General features: G+C 34.3%; 1 protein-coding gene across 1 annotated transcript in view; it reads left to right on the forward strand.

Annotated features, from left to right (window-relative positions):
- The window catches only part of LOC137918723 (potassium voltage-gated channel protein Shaw-like), an 82072-nt gene extending 62703 nt beyond the window's left edge, over positions 1–19369 (forward strand). Inside the window, exons 2-10 of the mRNA XM_068761606.1 lie at positions 1719–1872; positions 3921–4131; positions 7684–7801; positions 8969–9163; positions 10347–11027; positions 12104–12239; positions 14097–14222; positions 17015–17085; positions 18866–19369. Of these exons, the coding sequence (XP_068617707.1) occupies positions 3923–4131; positions 7684–7801; positions 8969–9163; positions 10347–11027; positions 12104–12239; positions 14097–14222; positions 17015–17085; positions 18866–18877 (1548 nt within the window). The 5' untranslated portion in view covers positions 1719–1872; positions 3921–3922 and the 3' untranslated portion in view covers positions 18878–19369. The remainder of the gene's footprint in view (positions 1–1718; positions 1873–3920; positions 4132–7683; positions 7802–8968; positions 9164–10346; positions 11028–12103; positions 12240–14096; positions 14223–17014; positions 17086–18865) is intronic.
- Positions 19370–19494: the final 125 nt, after the last annotated feature.

Consider the following 19494-nt stretch of genomic DNA (forward strand, 5'->3'; position numbering starts at 1 on the left):
TATTTGACTATATTACATAAATTATTGTCAAGAGATCCGTACCAAAAAATTAAATAGTCAAAGCCTTAGGTAAGGTGTTACAAGCGGGTGAACGTAAGAGGTCTTCGTTGACGAAGGTTTTCAACGGGAGCTTACGCTCTCGGTAAATCAGGTTTGTTCAGATAAAACCAAAGCCTTCTTACTATTCAGAAAGAAATAACTGTAGTTTAGTAACTAAAACTTATTTAATGATATTGTTACCTACTGTGGGTTTTGAATAAAACACCACTAGTTTGCAAGGAGTCCTTTATTTACAAACCAGATGGTCACCCTACTTTAAAACTAAGTATACTTTTGCTTATTCCAAACTACGCTTCCAAATCGCTCAAGAAATCACTGTCCACATAACTTACCAAATAGTAACTTTGTATCACTGGTAGTAGTTCTTAATCTTATAACTCGAAAAACAACACTGAACCGTCGTCATGGAGAGTACACTTATATATACTACGGATAAGGTTCTAGTTAGTTCGAGATAGTACTCGGTTAGAATTTCCGAGAACCGTACACAAAAATTTATAAATATCTTCAAGGTCACTCGTGTTTATGACACTTCTCGATCCTAGGGTTCCGTGTTTATTGTTTAGATGGTTCTGTAACTCGTGCTTTGTAATATTACTCCCTTCTTATAAATGTTCCCAAACATCTTTTTCTTACTTAGGATAGACTTCCACAAGGTAACGCCTGATTCCATTACATATTTAACACGTTCACTGCGGCTTGAGGCCGATTCAGCCTCATGGTAGACTTTGCACTAGTGCGGCGCGTAAAACTCGTGTTTTCTCTCTAGTGCGGCGGCTGTTTACACTCAACCGAAACATGAGGCAGAAAAGGCCTCAACCGCACTACTAGGAAGTTCAGCTTGAGGCTGATTCGACCTCAGCCGTACCAGCTGAAAGTTCTTCAAAATTGGGCCCGCAGTGAACGTGTTAAGATTAGCATGCCAAGCTGAACAGGCGCGTTTATACATCAAATTAACCAAATTACACCGAGTGGCAGGTCAAAACGTTTGGTTTAATCAACAATGCAAGCGGTTTAATGTAGTTCCAAATTATGTTAATATCCGTTCCAACACGGTCAGCCATGCGGCTGATATGGCTACGTAAGATTCATAAGGTCTGGTTAGAGGCGGAATATCTCTCTCAAGATTAGAGATAATCTAAAATTACATTTGAAAATTTGCGGTAGTGGCTTAATATTGGTCTTTTTCTTACTTAGGATGGACTTCCGCAAGGTAACGCCTGATTCCATTAAATCTTTGTATAGAGCTAAACGATCAACGTGAACAATTTTCATCTTACATCTTGGCTGTCGTTGTATTACATCTGTTATCATATATTCGGGTAACCATCCTTTTCATCGAACTGGGTTATGCAGGTACACGAGACTCTCTTCTGGATATCCACTATGGATAGTTTTACAATATTACCTCATCTTCATTCACTCATTGGATGCTAATCTTTTCTTACTGATTAGCGCGTGAACGTCCTAAAGCTCAAAGCTCTCTAACAATGTTGGTATTTGTAGATTATTGTTTATTATTCATGCAGACTATATACTAGCTTATTACTGACATATGAGATACATTCACCCTTTTGTATCTTTACTTATAACAGATCAATCTGTATAGATAATAAAATAGTTTGAAATATGAACTTACATTTTTTTCTTCTTCACAGATCCCGAAGGTTGTGCGCCAGCGATGACACCACACACAAAGCTGAGTAGATTAGAGGATGACTACATAGCTACTATGTTGCGACGAGGACAAAGTCGCTCGCCGTAGTCTAACTTAGAAGGATTTCTCACGCGACGGTTCAGGAGATCACAGAAGTAAGAGTATACGAATATGAATTTTATTGCTATAACGTTAAGGTTTCTTATAGCGCAACAGACTGAAGAAAATAAATATTGTCTAGCAGTATTGATATTATATCAATAAGCAACCATTTAGTTTAGTGTTTTTGAACCTTTTATGTGCAACGACCCACATTAGTTTAATTTGTGTCGAGTCCACTATCGAATTGCTCTCCTTGACCCTTTCCACTCCAAGGCTGTTATGTAGCATCGATAAAATTTAATTGAATTATAGTATCTTGCGATTCTAGAATATGTTTCATTCATTCGTGATTCAAATTTTAGTAACAAAAATCTTTCCTGTTTTAAAATTTTCCGCAAAAAGAAGTATTACACCATGTCGAGTATCACTCGACAGTGGAGCTTGTGGAACAAAATCAGTGTCGAGTGACACTCGACATTGGAGTGGAAAGGGTTAATAGTAAAATTTCCCACTTGTGCGAAGTGGGCTCGCGTTGGATACCACTGGTAGAAGGTTAGATGGATTTTTAAAATTTTGCTAAGATCATCTTCTATGATTATTGTTATTTTTTCGGGCGTAGTTGTCCATGCTAGACTTTGGTCTTCCTTATAAATTTCCACGAAGACCTTTTCTGGAGTGGAAATCAAGAACTGTGGACAGAATAGAGACTCATGTTCAGCTGTGGACAAGTAACAGAAATGATGGTGATGAATAATCCCACTATTAGGAGTACACATTACTACTGTGCTTTCAGAGTAGGTAGTGACCACAAAAATTTGTAGCGTAAACTATGAATATCGAAAATGATATCTAAAATTTCTATTCAAATGCGTACAACTAAGCCTCTGTCATATAATACGATTTAAATACAGGATGATGATTGTTGCTTATTGTTGTCGATATATATATATATATATATATACGATCGATATATAAAAGTACGTACTCGTACTTTCAGAAAAAAGTACGTAATGAAGGTAAAGTAAGAAAAAGCGTTTTCTATATACGATCTTTTCTTCCTAGTATCTCGGTAACTGTGGGTCGAGGCCAAAGATCTCTGTTAGTGTAGTTTATAACACCAGGCAATAGCCCAACGAATCCTACCTATTATCACATACCATGTTAGGTTTTCCATTCCTCTGCGCACCATATTCGGATTACTATATACGTACTCCAAAAGAAAAAAAATTTGTTACATATTTGAAAGTGATCGTGTACCTTTAATTATAGAAAATAGGTATACTTTCAAAATATGTATATTCATTTATATAAGTACACCAGTAGTACACATAAATTAAAATTACATTAAAAGTAAAAGTCACCGTATAAATAATGGTTCTCTTATGTATTTATTTCTAGGGGACATAACATTGTAGAAAGATCAGATCACATGAAATCAAATTTATTTAATAAAGATGTAATCGCAGGTAAAAGAAAACATCTAGCTTACGACTTTAGACACCAAAAATCTGCTTCAAGGCTGTGTGCTTAAAAATGCTCAATTAAAATTTAAAAATCTGTTATGTATACAGTTAATTATCAACGTGGTTTTTAAAGGCTAGGCTAGGCTATAATATATATATATATATATATATATATATATATATATATATATATATATATATATATATATATATATATATATATATATATATGCCAAATAAATAAGTAAATAAGACTGATTAACAAGTATATATATATATACTTGTTAATCAGTCTTATTTATTTCCCGTTGTACATAATAAATATATTAGGGGGACCGGAAAGTAATATCGTTTCTGTATATGTCGATATTTAATTTTCATTTGGTAGCACATTGCATACTTGGAAAACGTTGTATACTAGATAGAAAAAGGTTGTTGATAACGAAGCTGAATATATTGTTGATAAGAAATAAAAACTTGTTAAATATGTAGTCGTGTGAATTTAACGTAAGAAAGCGAGATTACTAACCATCCCCCTAATAGTTAATGTTGCAAATACCTTAAATAAGGATATAATGCATTAATCTTAATGCATAAATGAAGTGAATACATAAATAAATAAATCATCTGCCCAACAGAAATGAATCTCCTGAATATGGACGCGGAAAACCGCGTTGTTTTGAATGTGGGCGGAATACGCCACGAAACTTACAAGGCCACGCTGAAGAAGATTCCGGCGACGCGACTGTCGCGTTTGACGGAAGCGCTGGCCAATTATGACCCGGTCCTCAACGAGTACTTCTTTGACCGGCATCCTGGGGTCTTTGCGCAAGTTCTCAATTACTACAGGTACGCGACCTCTATGCACTGAGACAATTACAATAGAAACTTATTTTAGAATTAACTTTTTTTTAACACGTTAAATATAAAACCTTTTTCAACAACAATTTTTTTTATTTATTACAAATTGGCTGCCAATTCAAATTATGACATTACTTTTGCACCGCCTGTTATAATTTTTTTAACTACTTACATAACCCTGTCATTATATGAACAAATATTTTCGTCGAACGACAAAATACAGAAGTAACTAGATTTCATTAACAATGATTCATAATTCCTAACTTCAAATTAATTAATGATTTTCATTATTCATTATATTGTTACAAAATACGAGCTACAGAACCGTAGGATCAAGAAGTGTCATAAACACGAGTGACCTTAAAGTTATTTTTAGTTTTTGGTGTACGGTTCTCGGAAATTCTGACCGAGTACTATCTCGAACTTTCTATAACCTTATCCGTAGTATATAGGTGTACTCCCCATGTCGACAGTTCAGTGTTTTTTTTTGAGTTATAAGATTTAGAACTACTATCAGTGATACAAAGTGACTATTTTGTAAGTTATTTGGAAAGTGATTTCCTGAGCGATTTGGAAGCGAAGTTTGGATTAAGCGAAAGTATACTCTGTGTTAAAGTAGGGTGACCATCTGATTGGTGAATAAAGACTTCTTGTGTACCAGTGGTGTTTCATTCCGAGTCAGAACCCACAGTACGTAATCATTAAACAAGGTTTTGTTACTAAACTACAATTACATCTTTCTAGATCATAGGAAGGTAGGTTTTATCTGAACAAACCTGATTTACCGAGAGCCTAAGCTCCCGTCGATCTCTCCAGAAAACCTTCGTCATCGAAGATTTCTTACGTTTACCCGCTTGTAACACCCTGCTTAAGGCTTTGACTATTTAAATTTGTCTTCTTTTCTGTTTTCATTTCCTTCTTTGGTCTGCATCCCTTCGTGTATACACTCTTCAGTTTTTCATGGTTTGAAAAATTATCATAGCTGCCACAGTTTTCGATACTTTTAAACAAGGCAGTGCCACGTCTGGCGGTACTACTAATAATAAACGTTATTTGAGTCCAGGTGGATTTATATTAGTATGTGCAAGATCTACAATATAGAAGGATGAAGTTCGTCTTTGGTAATAAGGTATTTTTATATGGCTCCCGTACCTCTCGTTCTATCTTGTGGAAGGACAGGGTCATTTCTTTTCGTTTAATATTATTTCCACATTTTATTTTATTTCCGCGTTCTACATACATTTATCTTAAGTTCTCCCATTATTTTTCTTAATTTACACATTTCGTCTGTTACTGCTAGTAGTGCTTGTAGTAAGAACAGTATTTAATGGAATCAGCCGTTATTTTGCGGAAGTCCATCCTAAGTAAGAATCAATATTTAGCCACTTCCGCACATGCAATGGTAGTCGTGTAACAAAGTGCACCGCCCGTGTTTCACCCATCCACGGTGCATCTTCAGGAGTTATGTTACACCGATTAGTGCCAGACACAGAGTCAACAATTCAACAAGTCACTCACACACACTAATACCTGTTGAGTGATTTAACGATGGTAGTTGTGTAATTCGCATTGATTGCCGCATGTGCATTTATCAGCGGGCTGGCGGGTGGTGCACTTTGTTGCACGACTACCACTGCATGTGCGAAGTGGCTAAATATTGATTCTTACATAAGAACAGTACTCGGCAATTAAAAATGATAACCCTTCATTCGAATTTAGAATGATATAAATGTGGGCAACATGCAATTGAAAATCGTTGATCATTTTGATAAGTTCAATTTTATATTTAATTTTATGGTAACCGTAGTACCATCGTTCTATTGTGATAATTTGAGATGAAGTCATTAAGTGGTTTGTTTCAGCATTTCTGAAAATGAAAATAGCATATATCAGCATATATGACTTCATAGTTGTATTTATTAATAGCTATTTAAGTACTCGTGATTAATTTATATGATTATATATGTGTTAGTCTTTGATTTATATAGTCTTATTGTGCACATCATATATTTATTATGTTCTAAACCATCTTGTGTGATAGTCTGTTTGTAAAAAATTGCCTAAGTAAAACCTCCTATTCAATTTTTTAATGTATTATAGCAACCTTATGGTTTTATTTCTGATGTTACGTTATTTTAAATGACCAGCGACTCTGAAAAAAAAATCTAATCAAATCTTTATAAATATTTCTGTTAAGAAACCGCATAGTATATGAATTCCTTCGTCAATTTATCTTTCAGTATTGTATCTCTCAACAAAATTAAAAACATATAATTTTTTTTAAATGTTGACTCAATAAGAAGCCCAAACGAAAAAAGTATATACGTAAATGATAGACTATAAATTAAAAATGTAAATACATTTAATAAGTCCATTTAAATGTAAAGATAGGTACACAGAATAATTAACCATAGTAAAGATAATAAGCAAAATGGAACATGAAACATAATTTACGAAAAGACTTCGTTAGCCTCTTTACCTGTAAGTTTTCTTGGAAAAAGGAAAATTATTTTTGTTCCTTTATCATATTTTCGCAACTCATTATTTTCGTTTGCTATTAAGAGTAAAAGAGAAAATATTTTATTAATCTTTAACCGCTGTACCCTGCCTATGAGAAATGCGGACATTTAGGGGCCATGAAAAACAGAAAAAGCGATTAGCGTAAACGAGCGGCCTATAATGGGCAGTATTGGCAGTCTCACCGCGCGCATATAAAGGCGCGGTACAGCGAATTCGGTAGCACAATAACTGCTCTAGACTTCGTCGTTATATACTTATATTTAAGCACAGATGTACATATACTTGTGTATGTGTTGACACATATATATAAAAACGTATGAATATATATATTCATACGTCTATATATATATATATGTATATATATATGTATATATATATGTATATATCTGTGTGTGTGTATACAGAGACTAATACAGATAGAGACAAACACATAGAAAAGCAAGAATACACAGGAATACAAGAATGAATACAAAGTTAGTGCTTAATAGCAATTTTCACTTGTGCAATGAGGCTTTCATATTTAAGATATTGCGGTCAATTTTCTCTCTTGATTATTAGATTTGTAAATTCTTTATTTTTCAGTGAGATAATAACAATATTTTAAAAACTACTAAAAATGTTGAAAACAATTCACAATGATAACGCACCGGATATAACATACTCCAATTCTCATTCCAGCCACATAACTTCGTATTCCGCATCTATTATTTCAAATCTTGTACATAAACCGCAAATTGATTTCCACTGATACGTCCCTATCTGTGTAAGCTAGTCTAGCTATGTAATTTAGGTCAAGTCCTATACCAAGATTGATTGTGACTCTTGAACGTTCGATATTGATTTGTAGCTTATTAAAACTTTCTGGGTAAGATTGCGGTATATTGGAAACGCATTATTAGGTATTTGCCTAAATTAAATTCCACAGGTTCGCATCTGTTATATAGATCTTATATTTATGTGTACCTAGATTATACTATGCCTTTATATCTATGCTTAAAAATAATAAAGCCTTATAATTAGGACCGGAAAGTTGCATTATCCAACGGATGTATGTGGACCGCTTTTTGAAGAGGAACTTGAATTTTGGGGTCTGGATGCAAATCAAGTCGAGCCTTGCTGTTGGATGACTTATACGCAGGTATTGTTTCTAATTGTTCTAGAAAGTAATGTTGCTTTAACTTAAATTCACACGACTACATTTTTAACAAGTTTTTATTTATTTAATGGAATCAGGCGTTACCTCGCGGAAGTCCATCCTAAGTAAGAAAAGGACCAATATTTAGCAACTTCAGCACATGCAGTGGTAGTCGTGCAACAAAGTGCACCGCCCGCCAGCCCGCTAATAAATGCGTATGCGGCAAACAATGCGAATCACACAACCGCCGCCGCAAAATTACTCAACACGTGTTTCACCCCTCCACGGGCATCTTCAGAAGTTATGTTACACCGATTAGTGCCAAACACAGAGTCTCTGTGGCTAAATATTGGTTCTTTTCTTACTTAAGTTTTTATTTCTCATCGACAATATATTCACCTTCATTTTCAATCTTTTGCCTCCTTGTATACAAATTTTCAATGCCATAGCGGTAAAAATCAATCGGTATTTCTGTAAAATATGTCGACAGAAACAACATTACTTTCCGGGCCCCCTAATATACATAATTTTCTTTACATTTACTCTATTAGATGTAAATCTTAACTAATTGTTATAATAAAACAAATATCTAATTGCATCATTCAGAATTATAGACAACGTGATTTATTAGAAGTGTAAAATCTATAAAGAGTTGAATGTATTTTATATCTCATTTACATAATAAATATATATATTTCTGAAATTATAATAATAAAGAATTGTTTTTAAAACTAGATAACTTTATACAGGTGATTGTAAATGGTTTAAAAGCTTCAAAATGTTATTCTGCCCGATGAACCAATACCTATAACCAAACATCCTGTATATTTTAACAAAAGTATCAATTTTACTAAGAAAATTTTCTTATGAATAGAATATTATTTGACTAAAGTGTTTTTACATGGTAGTTTTAAATCGCTAAAACCGTCGATTTTAAATACATACATACCCTTAGTGACAATTCTAGTTAATATATTATCATCTTGAATTTTTTCATTTTAAGTTTATCATTTAAAATTCTTACGAATACTCTTTTTAAACCAGTACTTCTGATCTTCTCATCATTGACTTATAGGGACATGATTTAAGTGCTTTGATCTTTTTGTTATTAAAAATTTATTTAATCTTCGTCGATTATATTTAGAAAGTTTTCTGTGTACTTTGTTTTAGCACCGAGATACCCAAGAGACCCTTGCCGTCCTTGACCGTCTGGATCTAGACACAGAGAAGCCTTCCGATGAGGAGGTCGCACGGAAATTCGGCTTCGAAGAGGACTATTATAATGGAACCGTGTCCTGGTGGCAGCAAATCAAGCCACAAATGTGGTCCTTGTTCGATGAACCTTATAGTTCTAATGCAGCCAAGGTAAGAAAACGATGTCAAGTACCTTGTTTCACTGATCGATGACTCTCCGTCCTTCCACTATTGATTTCCAATATAACGGAAGCGACCGGATTTCAAATTCTTTCGAGTAATTTAAATAGGTCCTATTTGTAACTTTTGGTAATAAAAAAGATAGAATTCTTTAATAGAATCAGGCGTTACCTTGCGGAAGTCCATCCTAAGTAAGAAAAGGACCAATATTTAACACAAAGACACTGTGTTTGGCACTAATCGATGTAACATAACTCCTGAAGATGCCCCGTAGTGGGGTGAAAAACGTATTGAGTGAATTAACGGTGGCAGTTGTGTAATTCGCAATGTTTGCCGCATACGCATTTATCAGCGGGCTGGCGGGCGGTGCTTTATTGCACGACTACCACTGCACGTGCGGAAGTGGCTAAATATTGGTCCTTTTCTTACTTAAGATAGAAATCATTTATTCAAATTTGGAATATTTAACAGAACTGTTATTGGTCGTCAAAATTTTCTTTTAAACCATTTCATTCTTGTTTCTACTCTGCTTCGCAAGGTGTTATAGTTGTGGAGAAGAAATAGGAAGAAATATCACCACAACACATCTTTTAATAAAGTTTAACAATACATATTTGTACATTTATTCTATCATATAGTCATTTAATTTTATATGGAATTATAAAATATATTTCAATAAGGTTTCTAATAATATCAAAGTCATTAAAGATATTTTTTTCTAAGAAACTTATTTAACGTAATTTATAACGTTTATGCTCGATTTATCTAAAAGGTTTTTTGCGGTGACGATATTTAAATTCATTTTTAACATCAAATAGAAACAAATGAAATTTTTAATTGGACCTCCATTTTTATTCATAAGATATAAGAGGATTTTTTATTCAACCTGTTATTCAAATTTATGCTAAAACCTACCGCCGTATCCTTCTGGCATTTATGCGATTTTATATTCTTTTATTAGAAATACGCTTTTAATGCGCACCGTTGTGCGAATAATTTGATCTACCTCAAACCACATTTTAGACTTTTTTTTCTATTCATTTTTGTAACGTTCTATTTTTAAAAATATATCATGTTTTAAATTAATTGTTGTTTTAATTTACCGAGAATTGTTAGTTAACACAAAAGTAGAATAACTGTATTATAAATTAATATCTTGAATCGTCTGTTTCAGATAATCGGTGTTATATCAGTGTTTTTTATATGCGTTTCTATAATATCGTTCTGCCTGAAGACTCACCCGGATATGAGAGTGCCTGTGATCAGGAACTACACAGTGACCACCGCCAATCAAACGCAAAGCTGGGCGTTAGATAAAGTGCAGACCAACGCCCATATTGCATTCTTCTACATCGAATGCGTTTGCAACGCCTGGTTCACTCTCGAAATCCTAGTTCGTTTCATTTCCTCGCCCAACAAATGCGAGTTCGTCAAATCATCTGTTAATATCATAGATTATATCGCTACAATGAGTTTCTACATAGACTTGATTCTCCAGAAGTACGCTTCTCATGTCGAGAACGCGGATATCTTAGAGTTCTTCTCCATTATAAGAATAATGAGGCTGTTTAAGTTGACCAGACATTCATCAGGTCTTAAGATTTTGATACAGACATTCAGGGCGTCAGCTAAAGAGTTGACACTTCTTGTATTTTTCCTAGTTCTTGGTATAGTTATATTTGCGAGTTTGGTGTATTATGCTGAGCGTATACAGACGAATCCGCATAACGACTTTAACAGTATACCTCTGGGTTTGTGGTGGGCGCTTGTGACCATGACCACAGTTGGGTACGGAGACATGGCGCCTAAGACATACGTCGGTATGTTTGTTGGTGCTCTATGCGCATTAGCTGGTGTAAGTATTAAATTTATTTCACTCTTAAACCTTAAAAATACACAATACTTTTGTTGGTTGGTTTCAATTGCTGTTAGCCTGGGAGTTTTACAGTTTCATAGGAACTAAGTACAAGGTGCGGAAGGTTTCGTGAACTTAAAAATAAAACAGATTTTTGACCGACCCAATCCAGTTGTACACTGACGTTCGCACGTAGTAAACCGCTCTACCCGAGTAGAGCTGTGTAGTGTTGATGTTGTGAATGCGGCTTGGGACGGCAGCGTAGATCATAGGCGAGCCAAGGAGGGATCCGGATCCAACCCTGGTTCGCACACGCTGTTCGCGGTTAAGGAGTAGAAGGCGCCCTTAAAATGTTTCCGCACAGGATACGTAGTACTTAAAAGTGTCTAGAAAATTGCCTTTCATTTCGTTTGCACATCCTTTAGTAATTGCACTCTATCCGTGATAACTCCATACATCCTACAACACGTCTTGTTTATCTAAACTTCTGTCTATTTTCTATCTATTTAATGGAATCAGGCGTTACCTTGCCAAATTCCATTCTAAGTAAGAAAAGGACCAATATTTAGCCATGCAGTGGTAGTCGAGAATGAGTCACTTTGTGTTTGGCACTAATCGGTGTAACATAACTCCTGAAGATGCCCCGTGAAGGGGTGAAACATGTGTTGAGTGATTTAACGGTGTCAGTTGTGTAATTCGCATTGTTTGCCGCATACGTATTTATCAGCGGGCTGGCGGGCGGTGCACTTTGTTGCACGACTACCACTGCATGTGCGGAAGTGGCTAAATATTGTTTCTTTTCTTACTTATTTTTTATCTATAAAAAGCAGTGGTAATCCAACGACAGAAGACTAAAACTTGTGATCATGGGTCACGGGTTCGATTATTGGTATACAATCTAATATCATTCACACTCTGTGCATTAATTATACAGGATTGCCAATGGTTATAAATCAGTTTCAAGAGGATGGGCAGCAGCGTCTTCTGCGTACCATATCCACCATAATTAAAAATTTAATTTTTAATTATTTTATTATTATCTTATATACAATATATACTTATTTTTTATCGAACAGGTGCTCACGATTGCGCTTCCAGTGCCTGTAATAGTTTCCAATTTCGCGATGTATTACTCGCATACACAGGCGAGAGCGAAATTACCAAAGAAAAGACGACGAGTGATCAATGTCGAGCCAGCAAGACCTCCTCTTAGTGAGTATTACATTTTTCTCGCTATACATGGTTGTTATACTCTACGATATCGAATTACAAATGAGGTGATTCTCAGAAGAAAAGGAGCAGTGGATAGGACACATCGCTCGTGCAACGGATAGGTTCTCGAGTGGTGACCACGAGCAGGTAGACAAGGTATATGGCCCATAGTAGGTGGATCGACGATATAGTTAACGGTCATCGTGATGATCTTCAAGGGCGGCATATGTCTTATAGTGTGCGTCCATCAGCTGAAAAACAGAAGAAGATAACTGCAAAATCGAATCAGAAATGAGAAGATTTGCTGAAGATCCAAGATCACCAAAGTGAAGCGTGCAATAGATAGCCGTTAGAGCTGAAAAATTCTCGAGTAGCGACCACAAGCAGGTAGACGAGTTATGTAGCCCCCAGTAGGTGGACCGACGATATAGTTAACGGACATCGTGACGATCTTTGAGGGAGGCATATGTTTTGCAGTGTGCGTCCATCAGCTGAAAAATAGCAGAAGATAACTGCAAAATGGAATCAAGAATGAGAAGATATGCTGAAGAACCAAGATCACCGAAGTGAAGCGTGAAACATATAGCCATTTGAGATGAAAGATTCTAGAGTGGTGGGTCGCTGGATACAGATAGTGCAGGACTAGTCATCATTGCGATCTGTGAGGGAGGCCAATGCCTTGGAATGGGTGTCCATGGTCTGGAAATAAGGTAGCTGCAAAATCGGATCAAAAATAGGGTTTGCAGAAAAACCAAGATTAGCGAAGTTGTACGAATAATTGCTCGTCTAAGTGCCAGAACCAATCATGCAACCGATTGCCGTTGGAGCTGAAAATTTCTCAAGTAGTGACCACAAGCCGGTAGACGAGGTTTATGGCCCCCAGTAGTTAGACCGACGACATAGTTAAGGTCGAGGGAAGTCCTTGTATGCGGGCATCGCATGGCCAGTCATCGTGGCGATCTTTGAGGGTGGCCAATACCTCGGAATGGACGTCTATCGGCTGGAAATAAGAAGAAGAAAGCTGCAAAATCGAACCATAAATGAGGTTCGCAGAATAACTAAGACCACCGCCGTAGCTCGAATAATTGCTCGTCTTAGTGCCATAACCAATTGTGCAACCGATGACCGTTGGAGCTGAAGGATTCTCGAGTGGTGACCACGAGCAGGTAGACGAGGTTTATGGCTCCCAGTAGTTAGACTGACGACATAGTTAAGGTCACGGGAAGTCGCTGAATACGGGTAGTGCAGAACCAGTCATCATTGCGATCTTTGAGGGAGGCCAATGCCTTGGAATGGACGTCCATCGGCTGAAAATAAGAAGAAGAAAGCTACAAAATCGAATCATAAATGAGGTTCGCAGAATAACCAATATCACTGACGTAGCTCAAAGAATTGCACGTCTAAGTGCCAGAACCAATCGTGCAACAGATTGTCGTTTGAGCTGAAAGATTCTCGAGCGATGACCACGAACAGGTAGACAAGGTGTAGGCCCCACTAGGTAGACTAAAGATACAGTTAATGTCGCGGGAAGTCGTTAGATTGCGGGCAGTGCAGGACTGGTCATCGTGGCGATCTTTGGAGAAGGCTTATGCCTTTCAGTGGGCATTCATGATCTGAAAAGAAGAAGATATATTATTTAACCCGTGTTATTTTTTGAGTGTGACAGCCCTGTCTCAAAGCATTATTTTAACTCGACAAAAGTCATATGTCAGCTCAGTTTGATTCCAGTTTCATCGATTAGATTATTGTGCCAATTATAATTTTATTTACATTAATGATCACTACAATAAATTCTTTACAAACTACTTTAATAATACTATGTATTTATATATTATTAAACACTTATTTAATATCTAGGAGCCCCAGGAGTACCAGGAGGTCCCGCAGGTCCTTTGGCGCCCGGAATGGGACCACAGGCGGTCAATAGAAGAATGAATGCCATTAAAACTAATCACCCTAAAGATATGATTGGACCTAATATGGGTAAGATCCATTTCTTTCATTTTGCACTGAAATTTTTAAGAAATATTTCTGTGAAATTAAAATTTTGAAAAAATAATCTAAACAACTTTTTGATACTATTTGATAATGATTGATAATTATTACAAAAAAAATAAAATTATTTAATGCAATAAATATGATTAATTTAATTTTCACCGCAGGTAACTTCGTTTCAAAGACTAATTAATATTAATGTGTTTTATGATTTTAATTGGTCCTTGAAGCACTTGTGACACTGGTAGAAGCAATTCCGGCACTGTATACAGTAAATCACTAATAGAATATAGAAATCAAAATTAGTTAAAAATAAAATTGGCAAACGCTTTCACTCAAAATTTAAATCGAAACAAAATTATTTACTTACAATTCGATTCAACACACAATGCGTGTTTGATATAAAATACTTTCGACTTTTAATATACTAACAAACTTTGCTTTTTTTTTTGAAGGCACGGTATACCACAGAATATATATTTTTTTATATATCTGACTGACATTACGATTAATCGATTTTGGTAAACTTTACTAATACTTTTTTGATTTTAAAAGATAATTTTTTTTATTTATTTGAATAAATTACCATGATTATTACTCGAAAAATAATTTATAGCTTTGATGAATTTGCGTGCCTTCAAAAAAAGAGGTGACATTAAAAATGCCAACATACATTGTCATATCAAATAAAGATGTTAAATTCTTGTTAGAGATAATAAAAATCGGTAAAAAAACTTTTAAGTTAAACGGTTTTATTTGATACCCATATTGTGGTAGTTGTGGAAAAATATGTCCCTCGTCCGCCATATTGGAACGGCGTCCATCTTGAATTTTAAATTTTGACAATCATCGTGTTTTACTAGTGTAGCCCTTTCATTTGATACTCATATTGAGGGGGTTAAGGAAAAATATGTAATCCGCCATTTTGTATCGGCGGCCATCTTAGATTTATAATGTTATTGATTTTATTATATTGTATTGTCATCTAAATTAAATGTGTGTACCAAATTTCAGATCAATCTGACAACGGGAAAGTGCTTAAAATTCAATTTCTAATTTTGATCCAAATAAATAAACAAATAAATTCCGTACGGGTCGAACTAAATAATAAAATAAAACCGTTTAATTATAGGTACTCACATTACTAACAATGGCTTATGCAGACTAATCCTTCACAGATGGAGATCGTAGTGAACTTGAAGCTATGATCCAAACAACACCAAACAACTGCAAAAGAAAAAATCTTAACATGCTTTAAAAGCAAACATACACTGGCGTCGACATCTCCCAGAACCAGGCTTAATATATCGCCTGCACATAAGGATTTAGTTTAAGGGAATGCCGGCATAATTTGTTCATAACCTGAAATCATTATCATCACAAACCTTGCACTGTATCTTCAAGCATCACGAGACGACAACATATAACTCCCATTGCTTCATCGGTGACAACAGGAAGGTTCGGCATACTTTTGTCAATATTATTCGAGAACAGTCCTGGAAAATATTAGATGCTTTGCCGCTTATTGTTGTAGATTGTAGATTTATTACACAAACTTTCATTTGATTTTTAATACCATTTTACAATAACGTACATTCAATAACAATACACTATAAAACTAAATATACTATCATTGAACTCCGCATGTAATAGCGTAGACATATATACTCGATAAAGTATCATTTCACATGTCTAAACTACTTCTTATTGTGGATAACAAGCTAGTTTTAGAACTAGCTTATTACCAATTTTTACATCATATTTTAAATTATTCTACATGTGTCAGCTCTGGACTAATTATACGAAAAAGTGACATGGAAAGAACAGGTGGTGCAAAAATTATGTCATAGTTTGAACTATCAGCAGTTTTGGTATAAATTTAAAAAGAGAGCTGTATGCTTGAAGAAAGTTTATCTAAAAGTATAGAATTGAAGGTAATGATTGAAAAAAAATATATATCTTTCAAATGGTCTACTCCTGGGTTGATAATTAAATGCGCTCATTTTACAGCATTTTAATTATTGCTCGCAAGACATCTGGCTCTTGATAACATCTTCTTCGATGTTAGAGATTCAAAAGCTTGTAAGATGAAATTTAAAAAAGCCTTAATCTTACCTAAATGCCAGATTATTCGAGCATAAATAGTACGACAACGAAATTCACATTGCGTTAAAACTACACTGAATATTTGACCAATAAGTGGTAACAATGATTCCATGTTATTGAGATGTATATCGCTGTATTTCTTATTGAAAATAAATTCTCTATATATATACATCATAAATATCAAAGCATAGTGAAATTTGGTGCTACTTTTAAAAATTAAGGTACGTTTACATTATGATATTACTTTTGCGCCACCTATTACATGAGAGCGGCTCTTGTTGACAAAATGTTTAGTCTTCCAATGGGGTTAGGTTTGAAAATGCTGAAGCCGATATATTTAAACACATTCAAAGAATTCTTTTCGATTCTTTATATCTTCACGTGAAAGGACTCCATTATTAAGAGTCTGACCGATATATCGATGATGGTTGGAGGTGGCCGCCCAACTGTCATAGATATTTATTTATGTATACATTATTTTTAATTTATTTTTAATGAATATGGTAATCATTTACAAACACTTGTCAATCGATACTCTTTTAAATACAATAAAATTCAATTATTTTTACGCAACTTTGTATCGACTAATTAACATTGGATATAAAAAAATTTATTATTTAAACTAACAAATGGTCAATATTATTTAAGATGTTTTAAAGTAAAGCATTTTTCAGGAAACAATCATCGATCTTGTGTTCATTTTAACTCCTGTCAAGCTGTCACACCTATACAAGTGAACACGGCGGTACTCGTATATATATATTTTATATGTAAACTGTGTTTAAAACCTTATATGAAAACTATCGTAATACTTTTATCAGTACCAAAGAATAATTAGTCACTATCCGACCTTATAAAAGTCTTCTAAAGACCCTGGATATAGACCTATTTCCTGATAAACGGACGTCTTACAGTTATGATGATATTGTAGAAGTTCCATTATGTCATCACCAGGCGCATCGAACACGAGAATCCTTTAGAGCGTTCTATTAGGGCGACCGGAAAAGTAATGTCGTTTCTGTCGACATATGTTACAGAGAAACCTATTGACCTATACTTATTTTTACCACTACAGTATTGAAAATTTGTATACTAGACAGCAAAAGGTTGTTGATAACGAAGGTGAATGTATTGTTGATAATAAATAAAAACTTGTTTAAAATGCAATCGTGTGAATTTAACTTACGAAAGCGACATTACATTCCGGTCCCCTAATATACATATATTTATTTTTATATATTTATATATATATATATATATATACATGTCGGGGTCACCAACTAGGGATTTTTTTCTAGGGAAGGTATTTCTTGGAGATTATGACATCACGAAGTTCAAAGCAGAAGTGCATATTGATTTTAACTTAGCCCATATTTATACCGATTCAAAAAAAATAACTGTCAGCCAATCACAGAGCGTGAAAAATTAAAACGCTCTAATGTGGGATTCCCCTGTTTGATGTGCCGCTGACGATGCTAGAATTTAGATGTTGATTTACATAAAAAACATAATGTACTTATATATAACCCTGATATTTCCTTATCAGGATATATATCCTTGGATTGTCTACTCTTTTTTGTGACATATTTAGACTATTTCTGTGTCCTCTAAAAAGTAGTTTCAAAAACTTAACTGTTATATGATGTTTTTGTGTCATATATATATATATATATATACAATGTACTACGATAGTTTTCACAAATATATAACAACTCACATAGTGTTTGCAATAATTATTTTAACATATCTAATCTAATGCTTCTCTATGTGTTTTATAAATTTGTTGTGTATGTGTATTTTTGGTACTCGTGTCGTCTTACTTCGATATGATATTTCAATTGCAAGTTATTGAAATAAGACAATTATTATTTCATCTTCATTTTAAAAACACCTTACATAACCTAAAATAATACGAATTAATACATTTACATATCAATATTAACAAACATCATTACAATATTTTTTTTTTATCTATACCAATCTAGTGTTTACTAAGTTATTGGTTATAAAGTTTTAAAGGCGTGGATGTCTAGCTCATACGCTGCCAAATTATATATATAAATATATATATATATATATATATATATATATATTCATCTGTTGGCGTCTATCCTGAATCCTACATCCTAGATTATTGTTAGCGGTATAGGACCAAGATTTGTGATCGATCATGTATATATATATATATATATATACACATTTGTGAAAATCAGAATACTATATATAAATGCATACTTAAACATAATATATTTCAGAGTGTTCATTTAACATAGGTGGTTCGAAATGAAACTTATTTTAAACTTTTTCTGTTCTATATCCTATACATAGCCTTTTAAGCTACATATAACCAATCATCTTTGTATATGCACATAGCATGTTGTCTGCATGAGTGTTTTTATTGTATATTTATATTTAATATAATAATCTCTATGTTATAAAAGTTGTAACATTTACGTTACTTGTATTATTGAAATACGTTAAAATATACATGTATAAGTAATACATATCTTTATTTTTTTGTATAGTCGCAAGCTTGATGCCGGGAATGGATCTGTCCGTCACAACACGGCTGACACCGAGTCCACGGGATCTAAGTCCGGCGCTTGCAATCGCAATACCTATGATGAAGTCAGTAAACATTGTACCGACTCAGTGTTTTGATAATATGGCCTTTCATAGCGAAAAACCTGATCAAGAGGAAGCCGACGACAGCAAAACAACAAGTCGACAAGAATCCACTGAAAGCAACAGTACAGTTAAAGCAAATAACTTTAATAATGAAACATACATTGAGAAGAACATCGAAGAAAAAACAGATGCAAGGACACCGCTTCTGAGGGATCATAAAATCGAATCACTTGACGAAACTAAACTAAGGGAGAAAGTTGAAAAAAGAAAATCATCTGCGTCCACATAAGTAGTTTATTCATACCTATAACACAATACATGCAATGGCTTATTCAAAACAGACCAATATTTTCTAACTTCAATAACGCTAAGCATTATTTGAAAGCACTTACACTTTTTGAGGTATGTTTATTAATATTGTATATTACGATAATATTAAATATCGATATATAAAAATAAAACTAAGATACACTGCTCAGAAATAGATTTCGAAACACAATACCTCTTTCAATCCTGTTCACACAGT

Source organism: Battus philenor, unplaced genomic scaffold, assembly GCF_028537555.1.
Source record: "Battus philenor isolate CCGP_79_NKW_IND1 unplaced genomic scaffold, ilBatPhil1.0.hap1 SCAF_15, whole genome shotgun sequence".
Taxonomy (NCBI): Eukaryota; Metazoa; Arthropoda; class Insecta; order Lepidoptera; family Papilionidae; genus Battus; species Battus philenor.